Source organism: Theropithecus gelada, chromosome 11 (genome assembly GCF_003255815.1).
Source record: "Theropithecus gelada isolate Dixy chromosome 11, Tgel_1.0, whole genome shotgun sequence".
NCBI classification, from domain to species: Eukaryota; Metazoa; Chordata; class Mammalia; order Primates; family Cercopithecidae; genus Theropithecus; species Theropithecus gelada.
This window is the reverse complement of record NC_037679.1, coordinates 122,208,505-122,232,806: the sequence shown is the minus strand read 5'-3', so window position 1 is coordinate 122,232,806 and position 24,302 is coordinate 122,208,505. Positions and strand designations below refer to the sequence as shown.

Sequence of the window (24,302 nt, the reverse complement as noted above, 5' to 3'; positions counted from 1 at the left end):
TTTGAAAATTCACAGGGATTTTTATATTCTACCTCTTTGTTTCATTTTACTGGTATGCTTAGGTAGAGGGAAAAAAAAAACTGGCTAAGTTAATCAAGAGAACCTGAGAGTAAAGCCAACATTTTAGGTAAAAAACGGAATCCTTAATTTCTAGAAAACTGAGTTCCTTCCAGCTGTACACTAGACCCAAGAGACAACAAAGTCTTACAGAAATGACAAAATCTTACTAAACATAACTTACAGTAAAACATTCCAAGTGAACAACAATACACGGAAGTGTATTTAAAAATGAAGTTTCCCAAATTAATCACATCTAGGGATGCCTATTAATATGCAGAAGCTTCTAAAAAAGATTTAGAGATGATGGGGACCATCTGGGGGCAATTTTGAGCCCTGCCAGTCTGATATTGGGTGCTAGGCAGACTCGCTAATGTCTATGTTTTGTCACAAGTATTTTGCACCGGCCAGAATGGAAAAAGATAATTTTTCTTTGTGTTGTGGCTTGGCCCTCAGGGTTATGGTGTGGTGAGCCAGGTCACTAGGGCCACTCAGGGAAAGGAAACCCAGAGGCTTGGCATGTTGGCAAAAGGGTAAGAATTTCTCACCACTCAGATTTCTGGCCTCTGTTTCTCTGTCCAAACTGGTTAAATGAATGGTAAAAATCACTATTTATCTCCTCTGTGAAGTTTTAATTAATACAAAAAAGAATTCTGAGGCTGGTCTTAAGCTGTAGTTAATCTAGTGTGCTTTGTCCTTCTGTGTTGTTCTGTCATAAAGAGGGGTACCTTAGGATAAAATACGTGCCTAAAACCCTGGAAGCCCGCTGTTCAAGATGTCCCAGCAAACTGGTCAGTAATAATCTTTGCTGCAGATCCCTGAAAGAAGAAAAGGGAAAAAAAAAAAAAAGGAAAAAATAGATGAGACTCCATCTTGTTTTGTATGTCCCTGGAAGCTTGACCTTGTAACTATTTGATAATACTTTCTCAGTCTCCGCCATCAAAATGGCTGCTGGGTCAGGGTTCAATTCCCAGCTTAGGCAATGAGTACTTTCTCATTGATATTTGGGTGACCCTTACCATTTTTAAATTATCTTAACCTCTACAAATCATCTTCAATTTTTCTTTCTTTAAGCACAAAAGTATCAGCTGTTTGGCCTGGCTAAAGTCAGGTAATAAAAAATTCAGAAAAACTGTTATTAAAGAGTGCTATGGTTAAAAGTCAGCTTAATTAAAACCAGATATTCAAGCTCTAACAGCCTGGGTCTCCTTGGGAAAAACAGGAGGCTCCAGAGACCCTTTCTTGGCCCTGTTCTTCCAAAGACTTCATCCTATAGCCAGTAATACAATTTAAAAACTTAGAACTGGTAAACAGAAACTTACAACAACTGTAATAATCTTCTGTCTGTGTAGTTATACATGTGTTGTATGTGTAATGTTTATGTAAAAGAGCTCTAATTAATTGGTTTAAAGAAAAATAGGCACTTAAATCAAATATTTTGAAAGAAAAATAAAAATTGTAATGCCTTTTAGTTCACGTGATTTTAGTAATCTTTGGGAAATAAAACATTTTAAAGATTTTTGGCAAAAATAAAGATATGTGGTCTAAATTATTCAGGTCAGATACTAGGTTTGTTAAATGCTTTAAGGTCATACACTGCCTTGACTTTAAAGGCCTGGGGACATATGGAATTAGTCAAGTCCCCTAGCTATACAAACAAGGTTATAAAGAAAAGAGATTTTATATCAGAAAGGATCTTGTATCGTAAATTATTGTCCTAAAGTGAAAAATGACCTGGTTGTTTAAAAAAGAAGGATGTTTAGGATAAGTCAGAAAGTCCAAGCATGTTGTAGATGGTCTATGGAAATTATGAAAGGAATAATGAAAGGAAATTTATGCACCAAAAGTGAAAGTTGCTAAGAATTACCATTTTAACATATAATTAAGACTACTGAAAAACGAAATGTGTTTTGGTAAAAGATTATAAGAAAGCATGGGAATATAAATTTTTGCCTAAAGAGTTAAAGGATTGTTTAAAATTAGATAAAATAAAGCTAAAGTTTTACACAAGTTATGAAAGTGCTATAAAAAATCTTGAGCTGGGTATGGCAGCTCACACCTGTAATCCTAGCACTTTGGAAGGCCGAGGGAGGTGGATTACCTGAGGTAGGAGTTCGAGACCAGCCTGGCCAACATGACAAAACACTGTCTCTACCAAAAATACAAAAATTAGCCAGGCCTGGTGGCGGGCACGTGTAAACCCAGCTACTCAGAGGGCTGAGGCAGGAGAATCACTTGAACCAAGGGGCTCAGGCTGTAGTGAGCCGAGATCACACCACTGCACTCCAGCCTGGGAAAAAGAGTGAAACTCTGTCTCAAAAAATAAGAAGAAGAAGAAGAAATAATAAATAATTAATATTGTAAAAGAAATTCTGTGTGTGAATGTATTGGCCAAATTTAAAGCAGTATTATTCGGTTTTTCCATAAATTGAAAATGGGAATAAAGGCACAACAAGGTTTTTTCTTAAAGCACTAATCTTCTCTTTCACAAAAATTGTAAAAGGTTAGAAACGATTTATGAGAATCTCACTTTCTGGTCAAACTAAGATTGAAGTGATTTGTTTATAAGGTTTATTAAAAATTGGGATTGACATTAATAGACTAATGAAGGTTGAAATTTGGCTTTCTCTCTTTAACAAGATTTTCATGAAATATTAAAAGATAATGGGCCAGGTGTGGTGGCTCACACCTGTAATTCCAGCACTTTGGGAGGCAGAGGCAGGCAGATCACGAGGTCAGGAGATCAAGACCATCCTGGCTAACATGGTGAAACCTCATCTCTACTAAAAATACAAAAAAAAAAAAAAAATTAGCCGGGCTTGGTGGCGGGCACCTGTAGTCCCAGCCACTCAGGAAGCTGAGGCAGCAGAATGGAGTGAACTCGGGAGGCGGAGCTTGCAGTGAGCCGAGATGGCACCACTGTACTCCAGCCTGGGCGACAGAGCAAGACTCCATCTCAGAAAAAAAGAATTTTAAGTCATCATTTTGGCTAAATGAATGACTTATAGTAACCTGGATTCTATTTCATAATATCAAGTATTTTAAACCTTTAAACATATTTTATAGGCTTCTCAAAATCAAATTTCACCTTTAAAATGGTCTTTTCTGACATCGAATTTTGGAATCCTCCAGAGGGCCCCTGAAGCATTTAAGAGACAGGTAAACAGGATTATTTGGCATGTTAAGTTACATGGGAAACTTTGTCAAAATAAAAATAATGTTTAGTCTCCAGGTTATATTTTAGTAAATTATATTAATATATGTTCCAAAATTGTATGGGACTTCTAAAATTCTATTATGTCTGAGTATATGCTATCAATCACAATTAAAGTTATTATGTTATTGTAGACCACAGAAATAACAAAATTTCTTTGTCAATTGTATTGTTAATTATAACTATTTAAAATCATTTCCATAGTTAACTGCTTAATGCTGATGCAGTTTCTCAAAATTTCAAAAGCATGGCATCTTTTAGGAGGTTCATGAAAGATGGAGAGGACCCTGAAAAGTACTCTTGAATACAGGTTTCTAATAGCTTTAGAATCATGTCATTTGAACTGGGTAAGAATTCCTGGAACTTTCATGAAAAGACTGACTGGGTTATAAAACTGCTGATGCAAGTAGAACAAAAATTAATTAAATACCAAGGAAGTACTTTGCCAGATTTTCATGCTAAATGACCAAATACTGAAATTATTTAGATACACAATTTGAATAAAATGCATGGTCTAAATCAAATTACCTATGATTACCCATCAGTTATCAGTTCTATGCATCTAATTTGGAGAATCAAGTCCAATGTTAAGCACAGACTCATGAAAAACCAGAACAGCTGCCTTGTCCTTATTGAGTCCTTAAACCTTTTATTATTAAAAGTTCTGCATTCCATGACTCATCATGGAAAAGATAAAATGATCCAAATTAAATATATTGATGTGGTGACTTATAAATTGTGAAAATAGTTTATAACCAATGTTCCATTCTATATTCCTGGGAAGACAATCAAAGCTTCAGGTACATTCGGCTACCTGATGGGCCATTTAAACATTTACAAAAGGATTTCATTCATTTTCAATGCATGTTTTTTGGTTGTATAAAAACTTTCCCATGCAGGAGGGCTGATGTTATAACACTAAATTATTTTACCACAGTGTATTTTCATCAGGTCAATAAAGCTTTTTATGGTTTGGAGGACAATCAACCCTTTCACAATCTAGAATCCAAAGACTGGATCTTCTGAGAACATCAGAATAAGACTGCCCTTGCCATCCAATCTGCAACAAAACTTTGGAATCTCACACCTTGGGTTCATAATCTCACAACTGTGAAGGATCCCTCCACACTTTTGGAACTGTACACTCATCGAAATCCTTAACGTAAAGCTAACCAGAGAAGTTTCTCCCCAGAAGAAGGCATCCTTGATGTGAACAGCTTTTCCCAAGATCGTAGATCAAGATTTCTCTACTATCATTAGACTCTTATCTTTAAATATTTTCTTCCTTGCTTATGCCTCTATGAATAGAAGTGGAAAAAAGGTCTGTTGTGTGCACTTATGGGATATACTTTTATTTGTGAAGAATTTTGCAGCTAGCCTTATACATGGATAATCTTACACTTTGATAGATAAAAGATGAAGGCCCGATGTGAGTGAGAAACTTTGCCTCATAATCAGTCAGAAACAGAACACTGATTCACTCCTCTTAACCCACATCATGGGTTTAAGAAAACACTGCCTGGAGGCCTTCACTCCTCTGGAAGGGCATCATTTGGTAGGTCCTTTTTCCATGGTTTGGAATAAAACAGGCAATGATTAGAAATGTATCCCTCATGATAGGCTAGTTAGCATGATAGGCTTTATATACTGTAAAGGCTATGGTTACACAACAGACTTTAAATTCTCTTGTAAAAGTTATGCTAAATAGTAAAAGTGGCTAAACACAGAAGTACCTGTGCGGCCACTGGCACTTACGGCCTATAGAGAAAACATCAGGTATTACAGAAATTCAGTTGCAGGGGATTAATGAAAAAACTACTTAGTTAAGCGAGTAGACTTCTTATCTAGCTCATTCTTTAATCTATTTGAGTTTAAGAGGTATGGTTTATGGGGACCCTGGGTAAGGAGCATACTCCAAACTCTTGGTATTATCCTCCTGATAGTCATAATAATAGCCTCCCTAGTGCACTGTATTCTCTCAAAGGTTTTAAACGTTTGCATGCAGCCATCTCTAGAACATCTAATGGTCTCCCTTCAAGTGGAATGACAAGAGCTGAAAGAAATGTGCGACCATGAGGATACTGTAACCTATGAATGACGTGCCGAGACTTGAAACCCAAATGATGGTAACAGAGAGTGGTGCTAAGGCCTCTCTTCACCTTGAGCAACGTCATGGTGAGCCTTTGGCAGCAATATATACCACCCAAACATGGGACATCTCTCTGGTAACAAATAAGTAAATAAATACCTAGCTTAAAACTACACATGATTCAAATGTAATAAGGAGAGTAAAGAGAAGAGAAAAACACATCTTAGAAATACCTAACATGACTTTCCCTCACAAAAAAAAAATGCAGAAATATAAAGCAGGTCCTTTGCATCCTTAAATTCATGGTAAGTGTGAAAATTTGAAATTGCTTACAGTAGGAATTGCTAATTTTGCATTCTGAATGGTGAAATAAATAATAGCATTATTTCCCCCAAAAAATGCCAGTATGCATAATTTTATTTTTAATCAGAAAGTTAATAATAAAAATAAATGCATATCAGGGACTGGCTAATGTGAGCATGAAAAGGCATCTCTAGTAATCATTTACAACATTTGCAAACCATTTATGTCTTCCTCATGCAGAAAAGTGATGTAAAGTAAATAAAACACAAAAACTTACATATATTTATATTGTAAGAACCCAAAAATACAATACAACTACATTTTAACCCAATGTTCTTACCAATTATTTGAGGGCAACAATCATGTGACTCTCTTCTGCAGCACTGGAAAACAATATTCTCAATTATGAATGCCAGGTACCATAGCTTGATAAGCATTCAGCTAAATGCTTTAAAAAGGGGCAGGGGGAGAGGTCATTTACCTTCAATAACTAAGTCATCAAAACCCACAAATACATGTCTAGATACTTTCACAAAATCAAGGAAAAACTGGGCTTCTGGTTGTTTTTCTTTTACTAGGAAATTCCATTAACCAGAAAATCCAATTTCTCCAAGTAATATGTTCAGGCATAGCACACAGTGTTTAATGATCACTAATAATATTCAGTATAATCATTTTGGCAATTCAATTGAATTTTTAGCCATAATTCACAAGCCTAAACTGAAGATTTCCTCTATTTAAAACTGACCCAAATTATTTAAGAACAAAATTACATAATGGCTAATAATGCTCTATGTCTGCAGCATACTACTTATTATTAATAAAAGTAGCTTACCTTCCACCTTATCAGATCTTTCACTCATATAATCAATAATTCAACTTTTTTTACATGTATAAAATACTAACTCTACTGCAGACACCTCCCTAAATATAGGAACAGACTGTAATTTTCATCCTATAGAATTTTCACAGCACTAAGCAGATGCCTAATATTGTTAAATGATTTGCTACATATGGGAAGCTTTTACATATCTGAATTAGAATAATCCCCAAATGATCTCTTGTATGAAGCTGTACAGCATAGTTGATAAAGATGAAGCAAAGTAGTGGAATATAAGTATAATTGGGATAAGGTGACACTAGGAAGAACTTGAGCTATTAAAATACTACACAGTGACATCAGCAGTAATAGTGGAGTTAAGCAAATCCAAAAATCCTTTCATCTATAAAGCAAGAACAATAGTGGCAAAAATTGTCAAAGTCAACTTTTTTCAGAACTCTAGAAATTAATCAAAGGCTTGCATCAATCTAGGAAGAATGTACTACAGAAAAATCGCTGATTTTCATTAAGAATAAGTTTTATGGCATTTTAATCTCATCCCTCTATCTCCAGTACCATGAGAGCCTTGAAAACTAGGAGGCTCAAAAATCACAGTAAAATCCAGCAGCCTAGCAGCTACCAGGAGGGACACAATAGGGTTGGAGCTCCTCCAAAACCCCATTCCCAGAAAATGTCATTATTGACCTGTCCGGCAGTTCCCTGGAAAACACCACTCCTTTACTTGTCTTTATTTGACCTGACTCAGAGCTTGCCCAGTGCCAATAACGTTTTCCCCAGATGGCATTTGTCAAAAGCAAACAAAGCCAACTGTTTAACATCAAGTTGCCTGAAGTATCAGTAACAGTTGGGGCAAACAACAAGCTGACCAGAATCTTAAAAGTAAAAGCTAGGTAATGAAATGTCAATAGGGGGTTTTGATAAGATCCAACATACTCCTTGAACTCCAGATGGCCAAGCTCATGCAAGTGCTCAGTAAAGAACTGAAAAGGCGACCTAAGCTTTGACTTCTTGCTACACTTTAAGCTCTGTACAAGTGGGAACTAAAAGCTAAAGCAGAGTTATAAACTGCCTGTCTAAGCATTGAAGGCATGCTCCATCATGCACACAGAGACCATCAGGAGACGCTGGGAGACTCATTGCTTGCAAGCATTAGAAAAATAACTGTCCAATCATTAGCTGTTCGGTACTAACCATGCAAAGACTTTGGTGGCCACACAGAAAAAGAATACAAAGTTTACATAAACAGTTCAGGAAAGTCACTATGCAAACAAATAACAAGAGCAGCAAACAAGAAGAAATCCTGAGGAGGAGAATCTGATTTCCAGAGTTACCACATTAGGAATTATTTAATTATCTAATTTTCAACAAAAAAAAATTGTGAGACATGCAAGAAACAAGAAAGGATGATCTATACAGAGAGAGAAAAAAGGCAGTTAATTGTCCCTAAGGAAGCCCAGACATTGGACTTATGAGACAAAGACACTAAAATGTTTTCTTTAAATATTTTATTAGATACGGTTTCAAATAGCTAAAGAAAATCGTATATGAAGTATAACAGTATCTCAGCAAATAGAGATTATTAACCAAGAGACAGAGATTACAAAAAAAGAAACAAACATTGCGGGGTTAAAAAGTATAATAATTTAATTCAAATATTCACTGGAAGAGTTCAACTGCACATTTGAGCTGGCACAAAAATCACTGAACTTGAAGACAGGTCAATTGAGATTATCCAGGCTAAGGAATGCAATGAAAAAAGAATGAAGAAAAATAAGCAGAGAATCAAAGATCTATATGAAACCATCAAGCATACCAACATATGCATAAAAAGAGTACCAGAAAAAGAGGAGAACAAGGAAGGGGTAGAAAGAATATTTGAAGAAACAATACGAGGAAACTTCTCTAATTTGATGAAAAGCATTAATCTATACATCTAAGAAGCTCAATAAACTCAAAGTAGGATAAAATTCAAGAGATCCACACTGTAACACATCATAACCAAATTTTCAAAAAATAAAGAGAGAATACTGAAAGCAACAAGAGAGAAGCAAATCATCACAAATACAGAATCATCAATAAGATTTCATATCTGATTTCTCATTAAAAACCATGGAGGCCAGAGGCAGTGGAAAGATATATTCAAATTCCTAAAAGAAAAAGACTGCCAACTAAGAATTCTAATTCCAGCAAAACTATTCTTCAAATATGAAGAAATTATGACTTTCTCAGATAAACAAAACCAAAGAGAATGCATACTAGCACATCTTATCTACGAGAAATACTAATGTGGGTCCCTCAGGCTGAATTGAAAGGACGAGAGACAGTATCTGCATCTACGTAAAGAAATTAAGAAAACTGGTAAAGATAATTACATAGGTAAATATAAAAGAGAATATAAATGTATGTGTGGTTGTGGTTCTTTTCTCCTATGTGATTTAAAAGACAGCTGCATAAATCTAGAATTATAAATCAGTGTTAATGGATACTGTATTAATGTAGAAAGACGTAACTTATGCAATAATAGCATGAAGGAAGGGGAGGGAATATATAGGAACAAAATTTGTAAACTTAAATTTAGTTAGTATTAATCCATATAGATTGTTACAAAATAAGGTACTATTTGTAAGTCTCAGGACAACCACTAAGAAAATAACTCAGAGGGGGGCGGAGCAAGATGGCCGAATAGGAACAGCTCCAGTCTCCAACTCCCAGCACAAGCGACACAGAAGACCGGTGATTTCTGCATTTTCAACTGAGGTACTGGGTTCATCTCACTGGGGAGTGCCGGACAATCGGTGCTGGTCAGCTGCTGCAGCCCGACCAGCAAGAGCTGAAGCAAGGCGAGGCATCGCCTCACCTGGGAAGCGCAAGGGGGAAGGGAATCCCTTTTCCTAGTCAGGGGAACTGAGACACACAACACCTGGAAAATCGGGTACCTCCCAGGCCAATACTGCGCTTTAAGCAAACCGGCACAACAGGAGAGTATATCCCACACCTGGCCGGGAGGGTCCCACGCCCACAGAGCCTCCCTCATTGCTAGCACAGCAGTCTGTGATCTAACCGCAAGGCAGCAGCTAGGCTGGGGGAGGGGCGCCCGCCATTGCTGAGGCTTAAGTAGGTAAACAAAGCCCCTGGGAAGCTCGAACTGGGTGGAGCTCACAGCAGCTCAAGGAAACCTGCCAGTCTCTGTAGACTCCACCTCTGGGGACAGGGCAGACCTAAACAACAACAAAAGCAGCAGAAACCTCTGCAGACGCAAACGACTCTGACAGCTTTGAAGAGAGCAATGGATCTCCCAACACGGAGGTTGAGATCTGAGAAGGGAAGGCTGCCTGCTCAAGTGGGTCCCTGACCCCTGAGTAGCCTAACTGGGAGACATCCCCACTAGGGGCAGTCTGACACCCCACACCTCACAGGGAGCAGTACACCCCTGAGAGGAAGCTTCTAAAGCAAGAATCAGACAGGTACACTCGCTATTCAGAAATATTCTATATTCTGCAGCCTCTGCTGCTGATACCCAGGCAAACAGGGTCTGGAGTGGACCTCAAGCAATCTCCAACAGACCTACAGCTGAGGGTCCTGACTGTTAGAAAGAAAACTATCAAACAGGAAGGACACCTACACCAAAACCCCATCAGTACATCACCATCATCAAAGACCAGAGGCAGTTAAAACCACAAAGATGGGGAAAAAGCAGAGCAGAAAAGCTGGAAATTCAAAAATAAGAGCGCATCTCCCCCGGCAAAGGAGCGCAGCTCATCGCCAGCAAAGGATCAAAGCTGGACGGAGAATGACTTTGACGAGATGAGAGAAGAAGGCTTCAGTCCATCAAACTTCTCAGAGCTAAAGGAGGAATTACGTATCCAGCGCAAAGAAACTAAAAATCTTGAAAAAAAAGTGGAAGAATTGATAGCTAGAGTAATTAATGCAGAGAAGGTCATAAACGAAATGAAAGAGATGAAAACCATGACACGAGAAATACGTGACAAATGCACAAGCTTCAGTAACCGACTCGATCAATTGGAAGAAAGAGTATCAGCAATTGAGGATCAAATGAACGAAATGAAGCGAGAAGAGAAACCAAAAGAAAAAAGAAGAAAAAGAAATGAACAAAGCCTGCAAGAAGTATGGGATTATCTAAAAAGACCAAATCTACGTCTGATTGGGGTGCCTGAAAGTGAGGGGGAAAATGGAACCAAGTTGGAAAACACTCTTCAGGATATCATCCAGGAGAACTTCCCCAACCTAGTAGGGCAGGCCAACATCCAAATCCAGGAAATACAGAGAACGCCACAAAGATACTCCTCGAGAAGAGCAACTCCAAGACACATAATTGCCAGATTCACCAAAGTTGAAATGAAGGAAAAAATCTCAAGGGCAGCCAGAGAGAAAGGTCGGGTTACCCACAAAGGGAAGCCCATCAGACTAACAGCAGATCTCTCGGCAGAAACTCTCCAAGTCAGAAGAGAGTGGGGGCCAATATTCAACATTCTTAAAGAAAAGAATTTTCAACCCAGAATTTCATATCCAGCCAAACTAAGTTTCATAAGTGAAGGAGAAATAAAATCCTTTACAGATAAGCAAATGCTTAGAGATTTTCTCACCACTAGGCCTGCCTTATGAGAGACCCTGAAGGAAGCAATAAACATTGAAAGGAAAAACCGGTACCAGCCATTGCAAAAACATGCCAAAATGTAAAGACCATCGAGGCTAGGAAGAAACTGCATCAACTAACGAGCAAAATAACCAGTTAATATCATAATGGCAGGATCAAGTTCACACACAACAATATTAACCTTAAATGTAAATGGACTAAATGCTCCAATTAAAAGACACAGACTGGCAAACTGGATAAAGAGTCAAGACCCATCAGTCTGCTGTATTCAGGAAACCCATCTCACATGCAGAGACATACATAGGCTCAAAATAAAGGGATGGAGGAAGATTTACCAAGCAAATGGAGAACAAAAAAAAGCAGGGGTTGCAATACTAGTCTCTGATAAAACAGACTTTAAACCATCAAAGATCAAAAGAGACAAAGAAGGCCATTACATAATGGTAAAGGGATCAATTCAACAGGAAGAGCTAACTATCCTAAATATATATGCACCCAATACAGGAGCACCCAGATTCATAAAGCAAGTCCTTAGAGACTTACAAAGAGACTTAGACTCCCATACAATAATAATGGGAGACTTCAACACTCCACTGTCAACATTAGACAGATCAACGAGACAGAAAGTTGAACTCATCTCTGCAGCAAGCAGACCTAATAGACATCTATAGAACTCTCCACCCCAAATCAACAGAATATACATTCTTCTCAGCACCACATCGTACTTATTCCAAAATTGACCACGTAATTGGAAGTAAAGCACTCCTCAGCAAATGTACAAGAACAGAAATTATAACAAACTGTCTCTCAGACCACAGTGCAATCAAGCTAGAACTCAGGACTAAGAAACTCAATCAAAACCGCTCAACTACATGGAAAATGAACAACCTGCTCCTGAATGACTACTGGGTACATAACGAAATGAAGGCAGAAATAAAGATGTTCTTTGAAACCAATGAGAACAAAGATACAACATACCAGAATCTCTGGGACACATTTAAAGCAGTGTGTAGAGGGAAATTTATAGCACTAAATACCCACAAGAGAAAGCAGGAAAGATCTAAAATTGACACTCTAACATCACAATTAAAAGAACTAGAGAAGCAAGAGCGAACACATTCGAAAGCTAGCAGAAGGCAAGAAATAACTAAGATCAGAGCAGAACTGAAGGAGATAGAGACACAAAAAACCCTCCAAAAAATCAATGAATCCAGGAGTTGGTTTTTTGAAAAGATCAACAAAATTGACAGACCGCTAGCAAGACTAATAAAGAAGAAAAGAGAGAAGAATCAAATAGATGCAATAAAAAATGATAAAGGGGATATCACCACCGACCCCACAAAAATACAAACTACCATCAGAGAATACTATAAACACCTCTATGCAAATAAACTAGAAAATCTAGAAGAAATGGATAATTTCCTGGACACTTACACTCTTCCAAGACTAAACCAGGAAGAAGTTGAATCCCTGAATAGACCAATAACAGGCTCTGAAATTGAGGCAATAATTAATAGTCTACCAACCAAAAAAAGTCCAGGACCAGATGGATTCACAGCTGAATTCTACCAGAGGTACAAGGAGGAGCTGGTACCATTCCTTCTGAAACTATTCCAATGAATAGAAAAAGAGGGAATCCTCCCTAACTCATTTTATGAGGCCAACATCATCCTGATACCAAAGCCTGGCAGAGACACAACAAAAAAAGAGAAATTTAGACCAATATCCCTTATGAACATCGATGCAAAAATCCTCAATAAAATACTGGCAAACCGGATTCAGCAGCACATCAAAAAGCTTATCCACCATGATCAAGTGGGCTTCATCCCTGGGATGCATTCGCAAATCAATAAACATAATCCAGCATATAAACAGAACCAAAGACAAGAACCACATGATTATCTCAACAGATGCAGAAAAGGCTTTTGACAAAATTCAACAGCCCTTCATGCTAAAAACGCTCAATAAATTCGGTATTGATGGAACGTACCTCAAAATAATAAGAGTTACTTATGACAAACCCACAGCCAATATCATACTGAATGGGCAAAAACTGGAAAAATTCCCTTTGAAAACTGGCACAAGACAGGGATGCCCTCTCTCACCACTCCTAGTCAACACAGTGTTGGAAGTTCTGGCTAGGGCAATCAGGCAAGAGAAAGAAATCAAGGGTATTCAGTTAGGAAAAGAAGAAGTCAAATTGTCCCTCTTTGCAGATGACATGATTGTATATTTAGAAAACCCCATTGTCTCAGCCCAAAATCTCCTTAAGCTGATAAGCAACTTCAGCAAAGTCTCAGGATACAAAATTAATGTGCAAAAATCACAAGCATTCTTATACACCAGTAACAGACAAACAGAGAGCCAAATCATGAATGAACTTCCATTCACAATTGCTTCAAAGAGAATAAAATACCTAGGAATCCAACTTACAAGGGATGTAAAGGACCTCTTCAAGGAGAACTACAAACCTCTGCTCAGTGAAATAAAAGAGGACACAAACAAATGGAAGAACATACCATGCTCATGGATAGGAAGAATCAATATCGTGAAAATGGCCATACTGCCCAAGGTTATTTATAGATTCAATGCCATCCCCATCAAGCTACCAATGAGTTTCTTCACAGAATTGGAAAAAACTGCTTTAAAGTTCATATGGAATCAAAAAAGGGCCCGCACATCCAAGACAATCCTAAGTCAAAAGAACAAAGCTGGAGGCATCACGCTACCTGACTTCAAACTATACTACAAGGCTACAGTAACCAAAACAGCATGGTACTGGTACCAAACAGAGATATAGACCAATGGAATAGAACAGAGTCCTCAGAAATAATACCACACATCTACAGCCATCTGATCTTTGACAAACCTGAGAGAAACAAGAAATGGGGAAAGGATTCCCTATTTAATAAATGGTGCTGGGAAAATTGGCTAGCCATAAGTAGAAAGCTGAAACTGGATCCTTTCCTTACTCCTTATACGAAAATTAATTCAAGATGGATTAGAGACTTAAATGTTAGACCTAATACCATAAAAACCCTAGAAGAAAACCTAGGCAATACCATTCAGGACATAGGCATGGGCAAAGACTTCATGTCTAAAACACCAAAAGCAACGGCAGCAAAAGCCAAAATTGACAAATGGGATCTAATTAAACTAAAGAGCTTCTGCACAGCAAAAGAAACTACCATCAGAGTGAACAGGCAACCTACAGAATGGGAGAACATTTTTGCAATCTACTCATCTGACAAAGGGCTAATATCCAGAACCTATAAAGAACTCAAACAAATTTACAAGAAAAAAACAAACAACCCCATCAAAAAGTGGGCAAAGGATATGAGCAGATGCTTCTCAAAAGAAGACATTTATGCAGCCAACAGACACATGAAAAAATGCTCATCATCACTGGCCATCAGAGAAATGCAAATCAAAACCACAATGAGATACCGTCTCACACCAGTTAGAATGGCGATCATCAAAAAGTCAGGAAACAACAGGTGCTGGAGAGGATGTGGAGAAATAGGAACACTTTTACACTGTTGGTGGGATTGTAAACTAGTTCAACCATTATGGAAAGCAGTATGGCGATTCCTCAAGGATCTAGAACTAGATGTACCATACGACCCAGCCATCCCATTACTGGGTATATACCCAAAGGATTATAAATCATGCTGCTATAAAGACACATGCACACATATGTTTATTGCGGCACTATTCACAATAGTAAAGACTTGGAATCAACCCAAATGTCCATCAGTGACAGACTGGATTAAGAAAATGTGGCACATATACACCATGGAATACTATGCAGCCATAAAAAAGGATGAGTTTGTGTCCTTTGTAGGGACATGGATGCAGCTGGAAACCATCATTCTTAGCAAACTATGACAAGAACAGAAAACCAAACACTGCATGTTCTCACTCATAGGTGGGAACTGAACAATGAGATCACTTGGACTCGGGAAGGGGAACATCACACACCGGGGCCTATCATGGGGAGGGGGTGGGGGGAGGGATGGCATTGGGAGTTATACCTGATGTAAATGACGAGCTGATGGGTGCTGACGAGTTGATGGGTGCAGCACACCAACATGGTACAAGTATACATATGTAACAAACCTGCACGTTATGCACGTGTACCCTAGAACTTAAAGTATAATAATAATAATAAATAAATAAATGAATAAATAAAATAACTCAAAAAATATTTAGTAAAAGAAACATCAAAGCTGGGTGCAGTGGCTCACAACTGTATTCCCAGCACTTGGGAGGCCAAGGTAAGAGGATCGCTTGCAGCCAGGAGTTCAAGACCAGCCAGGCAACAGAGTGAGAATCTGTCTCTACAAAAAATAAAAAAAAATCCAGACATGGTGGCACACACCTGTAGTCCTAGCTACTAGAGAGGCTGAGGCAGGAGAATCACTTGAGCCAAGGAGCTGGAGGCTGCAGTGAGTATGATGGTGCCACTACACTTCGGCTTAGCTGACTCAGTCTCTTAAAAAATAAAAATAAAAAAAAAGAAACATCAAGGAAATTAAAATGGTATATTAGAAAATATATACTTAATACAAAAAAGGCAGAGAAAGCAATAACATAGTAATTAAGGAATGACAAAAAATTACTTGATATACAGAAAAAAATAGCAAAATGACAGGTTACCTTAAGTGTTAGTAAATACATTAATTGTAAATGGATTCAACACTCCACTCATAAGTCATAAATTCCTGGACTGAATAAAAAGAGAAATTAACAAATCTCTTCTGCATAACCAACAAGAGACAAAACTTAAAATATCTAAACATCTCATGAAAACTATCACCATTTATTAAACATTCTTCTCATTCAGCAAAATGGAAAATAGGTATTCATTTCAACTTGTCTTCTGATTCGGGGTGGCCCATTTAATGCCATTCAGCTTTCACAGGCTTATTTTGTTTTTCATTTGGGCAAACTAAACAAAAGGTCTAACCTAATTTTAAGTTGTCTGTATAAAATTCATAATTAAAATAATACTTAATCTCATTTTTAATCACTATCTTTTACTGATGTCTAAGCATGTTGATTTTAAATAATATTCATATAAGCCCGTCTGTCAGTGAAGCGTATTCATAAATTAACGGATCTTGCATAACACTGCAGCACTGTCTTTACTACAATTGCAGAAGTTCTGAACTCTCATAATATAAAATGTAAGCAGCTTTTTAAAATGATTATGTAGACCTACTCTTTAACCACAGGTCTGAACATAATAAAAAACGTAGGAGATGGTAGACACAGAAAAGTCAGCCTTCTCTGAATACACGGAAAAAGTGATTTCATACTTCGCAAACTAATTATTTCATTCACCTAGTCCATGTTGAAAAGTAAATATCAAATTGTACATATCCTTCTAAGGAAAATAAATTATTTTACTAGAATTATAACAGAGCTCATTTTATAAAGTAATTAACATTACTTTTTATCCCATTTATTAAACCTATAACTACAAAATTTCTCATATTTCAAAATAAATTGTTGTATTCTCTACTAGTCACAGTAGATACGGTCCTAATTATTTAAGTAAAATTGGATAGCATATAGCCAACAATAATCTTTGTGCCACTTAGGAAATAAGAATAGATTTAAGAGGACATAAATTTGGATAAACATTTCAGAAGTACTGATAACATCTCATGCTAATTGTTAATCTGCTTAGTAAAGTTATTGTTAGCATTAAAATTAATATATTCAAAACAAACATAATATATACAAAATACCTAAAATAACATAATACTCATAGTATAGCCTATGAATAAAAGCACAGATTCAGGAAGACATGTGAGCAAACTCAAGCTCTACCGCTTACTGTTAATACAAACTTAGGTAAGTTTGCTCACTTGGAGACTCGGTTTCCTTTGTCTATGAAATGGAAAAAATGTTACTACCAAAAAGTAGCAGTTGGAATTCAATAAAATGACATACATAAAGGGTTTTTACATGATGCTAGGCACAAAGATTTCCATAATTCTTAATCAAAAGAAGAGCACAGGTGATATATTACATTATACATCATTCATCAGGAATTCTGTGTAGATCAGTAGAAACAAAATAGTACAGGCAGAAAAGTCATTTAATGATTACAGACTCTAAACCTCTTAAAAAATAGTTTGAACTAGACCAATCTCTAAGGAACTGTTTCTGAAACTCAAAGATTCTACCTTAAAGTGATGCCCAAAAAGCCAATGATACTGACTCCAAATTTCTTACAATAGCCTAAAGAACAAATTTCAAGAACACCAAACAGAGGCAGTGGACAGTAAGAACCTGAAAATATATATATACTTTGAGTGTAAATTACTTTGAAAAATTATCGGAGTTAAGCACAAATATTTAATGTTAATTTCAACAGCGAAAACTGAAATACAATTTTACTATTTAACAAAAAGAAAATCATTAAATGACAGGCATATCCATATAACACAATAACCCACAACCATTACAAATCAAGTTCTCAAAATAATTCATGATGTACTCACAATGTGATTCTGAGTGAAAAGGGCAAAATAGAAAACAATATTAACAATTTCGTCTTTAAAATATGTTGGCAAAAGAAAAGACTGAAACAAAAGCTACCACAATGTTTGCAGCAGTTACCTCAGATTACTGAAAATGGGGTAACTTTTTTAATAGTCTTCCTTCATTTCCAACTTTCTACTATAATCAACGATCATGTTCACAATCAAAAAAAGCAATACAACATCCATTTATGATTAAATTTTAAAGCTCTAAGAAGGAGTTAAAGAGAACTTCCTCAGCTGGCTCAAAATGATATCGATAAAAAATTTACAGCTAACTACTCAATGGTAAAAGACAACATACCTTCTCTACTAAGATGAAGAGCAATGCAAGGATCTGCGCTGATCTGACTTGTTCTAGTTAATATTAGTAGAGGTCCTAGCCAGTGCAGAGAGACAAGAAAACAAAATAAAACGCAAACAAATGAGAAAACGTGAAATAAAGCTGTCTCTACTAGCAGACAGCAGTAGCTACGAAAGTTACTAGAACTAATTTGTGAGTTTAACAAGGTTGTAAAATTCAAAAATTCAAGATGAATATTAAAATATTGATTCACGTACATAAATAATTGGAAATTTAAAAATTTTTAAAGGTTACCATTTACAACAGCACCAAATAATGTAAAACATTGAGATACAAACGTAACAAAATATGTGCAACATTTTTATGCTAAAAACTTAAAAACAGAGAAGTCAAAGACCAAATAAATGTAGAAAGGTTGTTTCACTGTTTTCTCTCTTGAAAGAGGCTCTCTCTCTGTTGCAGAGGCTAGAGTGCAGTGGCATGATCACATCTCACTGCAGCCTCGACCTCCCAGACTCAATCAATCCTCCCATCTCAGCCTTCCAAGTAGCTGGGACTATAGGTGCATGGCAACACATCCAGTTAATTTTTCTAATTTTTGTAGAGATGGGGTTTTGCCCTGTTGCCCAGGCTGCTCTTGAACTCCTGGGCTCAAGCGATCCTCCCACCTTGACCTTCCAAAGTGCTGGGATTACAAGTATGAGCCACAGCACTGGGGCAGGAAAGGTATTTTATTAACGGATTAGAAAACATTTTTAAGATGTCAACTGTCCCCAAATTGATCTATAACTTCAATGCAATCCTACTAAAAATTCCACAATGCTTTTATATAGAAATAAAGAGATTCTAAAATGCACGTGGAAAGAAAAAGAAAGAACTCGAATACTCAAAAATTTTTGAAAAATAACAACAAAGTTGGAGGACTCAGGCTTTTTGACTTCAAGGTACAATATAACGCTACCATAAAAAGAACTGAGGTTTTGGCCAAAGAGACACACAAAACAATGGAACAAAATAGAGTCCACAAAGCAATTCACACAAACATAGTCAACTGATTTTTGACAAGGCAAGCCAAGGGAATAACAAAGAAAAGATAGTAAGAATAGTCTTTTCAACAGATGGTGCTGCAAGACTGGGGCATTCATACACACACACACATACATACAGAGAGAGAGAGTCAGTCTTGATCCCTACCTCACACTACATGCAAAAAGTAACAAGAAATTGGTCACAGACCTAAATCTAAAATCTAAAGCTATAAAAGTTCTGGAAGAAAACATAAGAAAAAAATCTTTGCAACCTTGGATTAGGCAAAATTTCTCATGACAAAAAAGCACAAATCATAAGAGAAAAAAACTGATAAACTGTACTTCATCAAAATTTAAAACTTCTGTTCTTTGAAAGATACTGTTAAGAAAATGAAAGGACAAACTACAGACTCAAAGGAAACACTGTGAACATACATATGATAATGAATTTGTATCCAGACTGTATAAAACACTTGCAAACCAATAATGAACAACCCTATTAAAAATGAACAAAAGATTTCAGCAAACATTCAATCAAAGAAGATAAACAGATGGCAAAAAATTGCACAGGAAAAGATGCTCAATATGTTAGAAGAAAAATTCATATTAAAACATAAATGAGTTTTCACTAAATGCGTATTAGAACAGCTAACATTAAAAATAAAATGACAAGTGCTGACCAGAATGTGGAGCAACTGGAACATCAAACATCACCTGTTGGAATGCAAAATGAAACAGCTACCTTGGAAAACAGTTTGGTAATTTCTTTCTCTTTTTTTTTTTTTTTTTTGAGTTTCACTCTGTCACCAGCCTGGAGTGCAGTGGCATGATCTCGGCTCACTCTAACCTCTGACTCCCTGGTTCAAGCAATTATCCTGCCTCAGCATCCTGAGTAGCTGGGATTATAGGCACACGCAACCATACCTGGCTAATTTTGTATTTTTAGTAGAGACAGGGTTTCACCATGTTGACCAGGATGGTCTCGATCTCCTGACCTCATAATCTGCCCACCTAGGCCTCCCAAAGTGCTGGGATTACAGGTCTGAGCCACCGCGTGCAGCCAGTAATCTCTTATAAGGTTAAACATGCACTTGCACATGGCCCAAGAATTCCATTCCTAGATGTTTAACCAAAAGAAATGAAAACGTATGTCTACACAAAGACCTGTACCTTAATGTACAAAGAACAGCACATGAATGTTTATAATAGCTTCATTCCTAAATGCCAAAAATTGTTCATCAAATGGCAAATAAACATATTATGATATATTCACACAATGAAATACTACTCAGCTGTAAAAAACAACCAAGCATCAACATGGATGAATCAAAGCATTAAGTGAAAGAAACCTGAAACAAAAGGCTACATACTGTATGATTCCATTTACATAACATACTAGAAGAGACAAAGCTATACATAGGGACAGAGAACAGATCAGTGGTTGCTAGGACCTATGAGTGAGGGGAGGAAACTTTCTAGAATGATGGGAATGTTATTTGTTTGGATTGTGGCAGTGGTTCCATTACCATATGCATTTGTCAGACTTTATACAGCAATATAATAAAAATTATTTTTTACTTAAAAACCATACCTCAATAAACCTTAATTTAAAAAAAAAAAAAAAAGCAACACACGCCCTTTTTAAAAATAAGGATCAATTTAAATGAGCTAAACCAAACTTACTGGGTATGGGAATAGGGCAGGGAGGAACAGTAAGGAGACCAAAAATCCTTAAAACACTGGAAATCTAAAATATTAATTTATCATTAGTAAATAAGAAACAGATATACATAAACACAAAGAGTTAATCTAAAGAGAGATGCCTTTTTCAATTAAGTGCTCATTGTTTGGACAGAAAACAAGAACATTTGATAAACTTTCAAGGAAGATTAAAAAACACAAGGAACAGGTTGATAAAGGAGTGCCGTAATTATAACCCAGAGTTTGGGAACAACTTTTCTAAAACATTCCCCTTCCATTTTACTTAATGGAACCAGTCTTATCCACTCATTCACTCCACTCCACTCCCACCCCGTCTTCTACTATCTTCATTCGTAACAATCATATGTAATGCATACATCTTACATATATAGATAGGAGTACAACATAAAATGCCTGTCACACAAAATTCCTATTTGTCCATTTAAGCTTCAGACAAGCTCATTGTTAAACGTCTTTTTTCTCTTTTTTAATGCCACCCAAAAAACAAAGTGATGTCCCTCTGGGATGATTTTCTGCAGTTTCTTTTGTCTGTTATTAAGTACTAAGATGATCAAAATAAACAAAAATGTCTCAGAAGTTTTGAGTGGATCACTCCAAGAAGAAGCTGCATTTTTCCATTTAATAAAAGAGGTAAGTTGTAACTTTCATCACTTTGTTTTCTTTATGTTTATTCCATTGGGCTTATACTGTTGCTAGGAAACCAGTTCATAAGATTTCCCAGCCCACAGAACACCCTCCTAGGCAGCCTGGAGGATACCAAACTTCGTAACCAAGGCAATTCTCTACCATACAGTTTACTGGTTAGCCAGCACCACGCAGGTGCACTCTGCCCGGCATGCCCCTTATTACATTTACCTAACAGGTACAGACAGTATAACCAATCCCCTCAACGCAACCGAAATTGTAGCAGAGGGCAATCAGGTGATCCTGAAGTGTAGAACTCTCCGACAGCAGAGAACACAACAGCGAATTTGTTGTCAGTCCCTGTCACCCCACCCAACTAAATATTGTGGGGGGTTTTTGCCTTAAATTGTGAAGTGAAATGTCAGCCCACTCCAATAACTCCACCACGCAACATGCAAACTGCTTCCAAAAACCATCATCCAACTCCCATCCGGATTAACATTTGGAGAGAAAGGTGGCAACAGTATTCGCACAGCTGAGAGGGGCGGGAAGGAAAGAGAATTCGGAAGGGGCCGCTGAGTCACCTAAAATTGTGACCAAGACTTCACCCTCCAGGAAATCAAGCTCTGCCCCAACTCTCATCAGGCAAGCAAGTGAGAGTAGCAGCAGCAACATCATCCTACCAAAAAAACACTCAGCGCAGCTTTTAATAGGGTTCCACTCCTTAAAGTGAAGCCAAAAATAGGTTTCATGTCCAAAGCTTTCCTCCGCAGCTGGCGACACGCGCAGATGGAGGAAATATCTTTATTGTTGGGAAAGGGAGGCGCGCTAACGGGGATAAAGGATACCTCACCACTTGGCAAAGTTACTGGCTCCTAGCTTGACCCTGAAATGCCCCTTTTATTGCAACATGTGGCCCAAGAAACTCTAAGGAAATGTGGCTGGCGGACGCTGTAGAGCTTTTACCCCGGTGTACTTGGCAAAGTAAAAGGGGTACAGAAACCAGGCGCGTTCTGTGAAATCTAAGCAAGAATCAAGGTCTCCGTTCGATAGGCGCTTCGGTGACACAATAATCACGTGTTCGTGGGCGTAGACCTTCGAAAACACTCGATTCTGGGACGTGCAGGTACCGGTACCTACCGGCCAGCGCAGGAACGAGTGGGCACTCCCAGCCCCGGGAGCTGGCTCCGTTCCTGTGGGAGGTTGGTCACGCCCCCTGACTCCCGGTCGCTGCGACCGCCAAGGGCGAGGCTGGAGCAGGCGGGCTGCAGGCGGCGGAAATTCGGCCGCGCTCCTCCTCCGGGTGGGGCGCTCTCCGCCCGCCTCGCGCGGCCCCGACCCCAAGACCCAGGCCCCGGAAGGCGAACGTTCACTTACCTGCTCCCCTCTCTCGCTCTCCGCTGCCGCCGCTGCGCCGCTCACCCACGCTGCCCTGTGAGCCACCCCCAGCACACAGACCCTACGCGTACACCCGAGGCACGGCCCCAGGCCCTTGAGGTGAGACCGCGGCCCAGTCACACAGGTTGAAGTAGCCCACGCACCACCCGGCTTCGAACACCTCTGCCCCCGGAAGTTGATTTCCGGCAAGGCCCGCCCAACCCAGCGCCCGTCACTCAACGTAAACACTCGCGTCACGTGGCCCCAGGCTGAGACCAGGGTCGGGGCCCCATGTTCAGAGCCTTGCCATCCCAGCTTGAGCATGGTCTTAGGAGAGTTGCCCTGTGAAAAGGAGTGACTTTGCCGTGCTCCTTCCCAGTCTACCTCCTGTTAGTTACGCTTTCTCATTCCTCTTGAGTAGCAGGCCCTGTTTCTCCACCTAATCCCTGCAAATAAAGCGTCCCCCAAATCAAAATGAGTTCCATCCGGAACTTTGTAGCATTGGTCCTAAGAAGATCCCGCCGAGTCTCTTCACCACTTCCAAGCAGAGTAGAGTAAACACGGGGACTAAGCAAAGTGACTGACATGTAGTAAGTGCTCAAGAAATGGATGTTGACTAGATGCTACCTCTCACCTTTGCCTATCTGAACTCTCAAGCACCGGATGCAAGTAGGCTGAACGCCTCCACCGACCAGTGACCAGTAAGATGACTTCGGTCAAAGAATTATGCGCTAGAGTTACTTTTGTTCTTGTCTTTAACTCCAGATCACAGCAATTCATACGTGCCATCCCTGTTGAAGAGTTTTCTTGCAAAGCCTTTCTTAAAAGCTTTCTGCCTAATAGCTTCTCCTGAAGCAATAGGAAAATAATTTAACTCACAGATTATTTAAAGGAAGGAATGATTATATAGATGTCTTTGTCCGTTTCAGACTGTAAATAGTGATGAGAGAAACAGTCAACTAGCAGTCCACTCGTGAATGTTTCTTCCGTTTTTGCCATGGGAGGGATTTTAAAAAATTCATTCAACAGTTTTTTATTGATTGTATACCACATACCTAGTCCTGGGCCAAGTGTTGACAATTCAAGAGTGAACAAGGTAACACTCAAGATATTTGTCTTCAAGGAGCTTACAGTCTAGTGAGAAAGACAATAACCTGGGGACTTTGAGCATAAATTTCTGGAATATTCACATTCCTTGTATAACAAGTATTCTTTAATCCTTGGACACTGGGTTTCTCATCTGTTGAATAAAATTGGCTTAAACGTGTAATCTCTGTTCTGTACTGGAAGCGGAAAATACTAGCAAGGCATCCTAAGACGTGTGCCATAAGTGCTGGCTTAAGTAGTTAATGAGCAGTTTCAGTATTGAGCAAGTCACCTTGACTACATTATTTTTCCAGCCCACCCGCTTCTTTGTGCATACAAAAAACATTTCTATTATAAGAAATATAATGCTTTCTTACGCATATTTGTTTATCTGTCTGCTAGACTACCAAGTCAAGGACCACTTCTCACTTGTATATCCAGCAATCTACTCACTTCTCATTTGTCTTTGTATATCCAGCAGTCTAGCA

General features: G+C 38.2%; 2 protein-coding genes across 11 annotated transcripts in view; both read right to left on the bottom strand.

The window, feature by feature from the left end:
• CCDC91 (coiled-coil domain containing 91) overlaps positions 1-22,942 on the bottom strand; it is a 398,587-nt gene extending 375,645 nt beyond the window's left edge. For 7 of the 10 annotated variants that reach the window (XM_025403278.1, XM_025403283.1, XM_025403277.1 and 4 more), the window contains exon 1: positions 22,729-22,942. The gene's annotated coding sequence lies outside the window, so the exon portion shown is untranslated. Of the gene's footprint in view, positions 1-804; positions 876-15,500; positions 15,614-22,728 lie in introns of all 10 variants that reach the window. The other 3 variants (XM_025403285.1, XM_025403279.1, XM_025403280.1) reach the window with 3 other exon arrangements.
• Positions 19,802-23,916, bottom strand: LOC112635252. The gene has a single exon (XM_025403289.1). It carries the CDS (start codon positions 23,050-23,052, stop codon positions 22,279-22,281), a length of 774 nt encoding a protein of 257 aa, XP_025259074.1. The 5' UTR covers positions 23,053-23,916; the 3' UTR covers positions 19,802-22,278.
• Positions 23,917-24,302: the final 386 nt, after the last annotated feature.